The sequence below is a fragment of the Myxocyprinus asiaticus genome, chromosome 34 (genome assembly GCF_019703515.2).
Source record: "Myxocyprinus asiaticus isolate MX2 ecotype Aquarium Trade chromosome 34, UBuf_Myxa_2, whole genome shotgun sequence".
Taxonomy (NCBI): Eukaryota; Metazoa; Chordata; class Actinopteri; order Cypriniformes; family Catostomidae; genus Myxocyprinus; species Myxocyprinus asiaticus.
In genome coordinates, this window is record NC_059377.1 from 40,203,155 (window position 1) to 40,209,368 (window position 6,214).

General features: G+C 38.1%; 1 protein-coding gene across 1 annotated transcript; it reads left to right on the plus strand.

Moving 5' to 3' along the window:
• The first annotated feature begins 642 nt into the window (after nt 1-642).
• LOC127425552 (endothelin-2-like) lies at nt 643-4,107 on the plus strand. Its single transcript, XM_051671667.1, has 5 exons — nt 643-1,175; nt 1,602-1,752; nt 2,056-2,199; nt 2,459-2,548; nt 3,263-4,107. The coding sequence occupies exons 1-5, from the start codon at nt 1,115-1,117 to the stop codon at nt 3,399-3,401; spliced, it is 585 nt and encodes a 194-aa protein (XP_051527627.1). The 5' UTR covers nt 643-1,114; the 3' UTR covers nt 3,402-4,107.
• Nucleotides 4,108-6,214: the final 2,107 nt, after the last annotated feature.

Consider the following 6,214-nt stretch of genomic DNA (forward strand, 5'->3'; position numbering starts at 1 on the left):
TAATGCAAAGGTTAAAATGCGCATCTGGCACCAACAATCATGCCACGGTCCAAATCACTGAGATCACATTTTTTCCCCATTCTGATGGTTGATGTGAACATTAAGTGAAGCTCCTGACCTGTATCTGCATGATTTTATGCACTGCACTGCTACCACACGATTGGTTGATTAGATAATCGCATGGATGATTGTTGGTGCCAGATGGGCTGGTTTGAGTATTTCTGTAACTGCTGATCTCCTGGGACTTTCACACACAACAGTCTCTAGAATTTACTCAGAGCGGTGCCAAAAACATCCAGTCAGCAGCAGTTCTGTGGACGGAAATGCCTTGTTGTTTCTGAGATGCTGGTTGGTGCTGTTTTGGCGGCACGAGGGTGACCTACACCATATTAGGCAGGTGGTTTTAATGGTGTGGCTGATATATATATATATATATATATATATATATATATATATATATATATATATATATATATATATATATATATACACACACACACACACACATATATATGTATGTATTGGTATTTAGAGCCCTTGTGACAACTAGCCCCGGTCTTACATACGTGTACTGTAGGAGCACTGTGGCTCACACAAAAAAGCTATTTTAAAGCCTATTTACACATCTTGTGGATATTCGTGTAAATTTGTTTCAATTTTGTGTATATTCCACATTATTCCTGACTCAGTAATTCAAAGGCTGAATGTTGGTGTCCAGAAGCCTCAGCAAAGTCTATTCTTGTGCCCCCTCTACTGGGCTGGATTAAAAGTGCCTTCGTTAAGACACTTTAATCACTTATAAAAGACTTGGCACACAGACCTGCCGCCCGGCGTCTCGATCCCGCTGGAATCTCAGGAATACAAACTTCTTATCTCGCTCCACACGTTGCTTGTCGGTGAGTATTAACAAACAGCATTGTGTTCGCGTGAGCGCGCGGGAGGGGGGCGGAGCGCGCGCGTATATAAGCGCTCCTGTACATGCATGTGCGCATGAGACTCAAGCGAACGAGACTCAATGATGTACGCGTGCATTTAAAAGTGCAAAACTTTGTGACCGTTTGCGAATTTATTGGATTACTATCACTCCTGCCAAATCAGGGACTTGAATAATAAAATGGATTTGAGGATTATTTTCCCAGTGTTATCAATGCTGTCTTCTGGAATATTTGACTTGGGTATGTATATAAAAATATTTGTAGCTAAGACTTTTAGTAAAGACTATGCATTTTGAATAAAATTAGCAATTAACCAAATTAGTAAGTACATGAGTTCACTTAAGTTTACTTAAGTTTAAAATGTAGACAGACAGGAATAATATAAAAGTAGCATAAACAAGGGTATCTGGTATTGTTTAATTAAAACTATACATAAACAGATGCAAGAGAAAGGTTTAATAGTCATGTAGTATGTCAAGCATAGCTGTCAGTTTTAATTGAGTGTGGCAAATTCTGACTTCTCCAGTCCATCAAACACAAGATGCACAAATAAATACAGTACATCACACTGCATATTCTTAGACTTCTTTATGTAACAAAAAGGTTCATATTTTAACATAATTGTTTGTTTGTTTTTTTATTTATTTATTTATTTTATTTTTTTAGTTACCCCAGCATCTTCGAGTCATGGGACGACATCAGGCACGCCAATCTCTGTGCATCACTCCAGGACTAAGCGATGCTCCTGTGAAAGTTTTCTGGATAAAGAGTGTGTCTACTTTTGCCACCTGGATATAATATGGGTCCACACGCCAGAGTAAGTATTCATAATAAAACTATATAATAGCTTTTAATATAAGAATTTGTTAACAAACAATGTATAATGCTTTAAAAATTGGAAGTTTTTGTTCAAAAGGGACTATAACTATTTGAATGTGCATTAAATACTCCTCTGTCAAGCTTTATAAAATGTAATAATGTTTATTATTATCTTTAAATAAAGATACAAAGTGTTTACTGGTTTGTTTAAATTATTGTAACTTAAGCTAATTCGATTTTTTGCAATTGTCCCTAAGGGCAAACATTGTTGTCTAATGATTTATTTTTTATTTTCCCCCAGGCGAATCGTGACATATGGACTTGGAAATGCTCCACGAAAGAAGCGTTCGGTCACAGAACCTGTTGTGCCCAAACAACGCTGCAAATGTTCAGATAGCCAAGACAAAACATGTTCTTCATTCTGTCAACCGAACAGTGCGTTACGGTAAGTACACACAGTGAATGCGTTCAAAGCTGTTGCTATGTTTAAGACTTACTGGCTGAAATATTAGGGACACACGTTTTGCCTGAGCACACAATCTCTGTGTGGTAAACCCCAAAATAATGTACAGGCATAATAGCTGTCAGTGCTTGATTTGACAAACTTGCAGAGACAGGTTTTGGTTCTATTTATGGACTTTATTAAATGTGGAATTGATTGTGTTGGAAGGCGGCTTACGTCTCATGTGATCTTTCTTTCTCAGGTACAAGGCAGCGTCAGACAGGGCGATCCCTGCCGCCCCGGGACAGCAATGCAAACACAAACTGGCAGCCCATCAGAGGATGATTAGACGGTAAGAGAAAACACATAGCCTGAAAAAAAGAAACTGAAAAACAGCACACATTTGATAAATAATTCGATACTTTAATGACAAGTTCAAATAAGATTTATGTCTTTTCTGAGTAACTGTCGATTCCTAGGCCCCCTTATTTTGGGCCCCCTTTGGCTGACTAGTAACCTGATGGGTCGTGAGTTTTCATGACAGAAATGAAACACAGAAACTTTGAAAGTATAGGCAGTTTTTTACATACTTTGTGCATTTCCATGTACCTGGACATGCACATACCCAAACATTTTTGGAGTAAGTGTTTAAAACTTTGCCATTCTGTTTGGTGCAGCAAGTGGCACAGAAAGTAGACACTTCACCTTTAAAGGCCAAACCAAAATGCATGAAGTGAAAATTGAGGTTGATTTAAGGATAACCTATTAACACTTGAGGGGCCGTATGAAAGTATCTTATAGTATGAGACATCTTGCATTTCTCATCTCACATTTGTTTTTATGACACCATCGGTTAGGTTTAGGTTTAGGGTAGGGAGGTCGGTTTTGTTGATTTAAAAATCGTTAGAGCATTAACCTTAAAATCCTCATGTGTTTGGGAGAACATTTAACTTGTCATGTCATTTTCAAGCTGAGATTTACTAGCATTTCAGGCATTTTGTTTTACATTTTCAAGCTCACTTTGAGCAAAAGTAAATGTTTGACCTCAATGTGATGTTTGTTTTAGGGTGAAAAACACAGAACAGATCAGCAATGTCCCCTCCAGACTGAGGGCTGTCAAGAAGATCCGTCTTCTCCTGGAGAAATGGCGGATGAGGCGGTACCACAGGGCCCGATCATGGGCGGCTGAAAATGCTTCCTCCTAGAGACCGGCGCCGGATTTTGCACTTCGTTGATCCACTTTATGCAAAAGGATTTAACTGAACGTTGTCATCATTGGAATACCTGAAAATACATCCATCTTGGATGCGGGTGTGTCATGTGGTCTCCACCCCTGGGGAGAGTTAGCGCATCAGTGAGGGTGTGCCGACCTCAGGAGGAGATGCTGTCTGAACCAAACCAAACCTCAAAGTATCTACTAACCACTGCCAAATGATCTGATGTAGAACTAGAACTCTTAAGCGCATGGGATAATTAACCCGAGAAACCACTAAATCCTCCAAATGGGACTTTAGTAGGAATGTTTAAGATTTAACTGACCTTGCATGGAAGATACTTCTTGCATGGGAGGACTATGCTGTAATTCAATGAAACAAACAGAGCTATGGAATCAGACACTTACAGACCACAGAAACCAAAGGCAAAATGCCCCATAATGGAACATGAACATTCAAACACTACAAGCCATAGACACTGGTGAAACAATAGTTCTGGTGTAATATGTGACTGCTTTACTTTATACAGTGTAAATTAAGCTCTGAAATTCCCTCATTGCATATGGTTATTGTTCATACATGTTAAATATGTATCTTTAAATAAGCCATATTGGCTAAAGAGATTGTCAACAATATTTCTATGAAATTATAACATTTTATTGCCATTATTGTGGTATGTGTTGTTAGGTAATAAATAATTTGCATTATTTAAACAACCTCAGTTGCTTGTCATTTTTCATCTGTTTTTAAAAACTCTGTTGATATAGGACATTTAATGTGCTCTAACAATATTGAAGTTTAAACTTTGTTTCTGTGCATAAATGTAGTCTGGATTTACACTATTAAAAAGTACCAAAAAGTACCAGGTTTTTTAGAACATGCACCATGTTTCATTATATTATTTGAAGTATCTTGGAGTACCATGTTAATACTACGGTACATGTATATATGTCATTTATACTGTACCATGGTATTATCATGTGATACTATCACTGTACCATGGTACCCCCACAGTATTTTTTGTAATAGCACCCATAGTAGACTTTGATTCATATGCTGTCCCGATTTTCAGTGCCAATTTTGCATGTTTTAAGATGACAGAATCCATGAGAATAAGAGGACCAAAGGAAAAAAATAGTGAATAAAAATTGGATGAGGCCTACAAGGGCTTTAATCTTATAGAGAAGGGTATTCAAAAAAAAGAAAAGAAAAAGTTTTAGTTTGATTGTAACAAGGAAAAATGAAAATCCCATGTCATAATTTAAAGCTGAAGAGTGTAATTTCTGCACAGCTAATGCATCACCAAGCAGACTTGTAAAAAGAATCACTGTTTTCAAATAATTCCAGAAAACTCCCCCCATCTTCCATTGGTTGCTCAAACAGATAACCATTGGTTGAGTCAACATTGCCGTGTCAAGCTGGATGGGCTGTTCAAAAAAAAGTTTTTTTGAATGTTTGAATTTTGAATGTGAAATCAACCTACATTTGAAAACTCATCTTTTTCTCTACATTTTGGCCTCCCTTATAAAAAAATCTAAACTGGCAACCAACTGGCCGCAAATTTGCCGCTTGTTATTTTCACATGCAAATCAGCTTTTGATTCGTCGCAAATATTTGCCAGAAGTTTGCAGCTCTTCGCCAGCAGTGGTGAACCTCTGGCAAACCTTTGGCAACAATGGACAATTTGCTCCAGGTTTGCCACAAAGCATATTTGCATGTGAAAATTATCAGTGGCGAATTTGCGGCAAGTTTGCAGCAAATTTGCCATGAACTCTCAATTTTTGTGAGAGATGGCGTTTTTGTCCAGCAAACATGGAGCATTTCCAAAATGCTCTCCCAAGTGGATAAATCTGAAAATGCCGTCTTCACGTTGTAGTGTGGATAGGGAAAATGGAGTATTCTGAAAACTTTGACGTATTTTTTGTCATGTGACGCAGTCCATTCAACCCAAAACAATCATGATAGCAGCCCATGTTGTAGCGCCGTTGTTGTGCATGTTATCCACTTTTATAGCATTGTTAAAGATAAAGGTTACTTTGTGTAAACTTCACATTGCATTCCTCAAATGCGAAGGGAAGTTTACTCGGAATTGCCGTCTGGCGGCAGAACACGAGGACAATTGCGTTTCAGACCGTACATGTAAATGACGCAGGGCCACGCTTCTTACTTTTTTCGTACATGCAGTAAGGGGATTTAAGCGTTTTCAGATGTTTCAGTGTGGATGAGCAACTTTTGGAAAATGTTTGAAAACGGGAGTGTGTATGGAGAATGTTTCAAAAACGAAAACGCTGTTTTTGAATTTATCCGGATTTATGTGGACGTAGTCTTATATTTGACTCTGCACGTTAAGCTGGGATACGAGAATTTTAACATCGAAACAATTACACACACCATCTTTTAAATGAAAATTGTTGTATTCTCAGCACCCTCAAACAACCTCTATAGAAATTCCACAAAGCAAAAGAATGTCACACTTGGTTCTTGAGCACGAAATCATCAGTTTGCATTTATTTGTATTTTCTTTACATTCCTCGAACCTTGGGGGCGATGGTTAAAAATGTTCAAGGAACTGTGGCACAGTGGTTAGCCTTGAGGGATGTAGCCTTAGTCTGGATCTGGACCTCAAGTGGTCTGGTCTTACACTGAAACATCAGTTTGGATATATATTTTTATACCCCTTCTTTAATTAAAAATTACTTCTCTTCATAACCAGACTCCACTCACACTGCATTCCTGGATTACAGGACCCTTAGAAAAGCATCCTAATGCAGGGAATTTCCAATGGATCCTCTTGATTAGCCGAA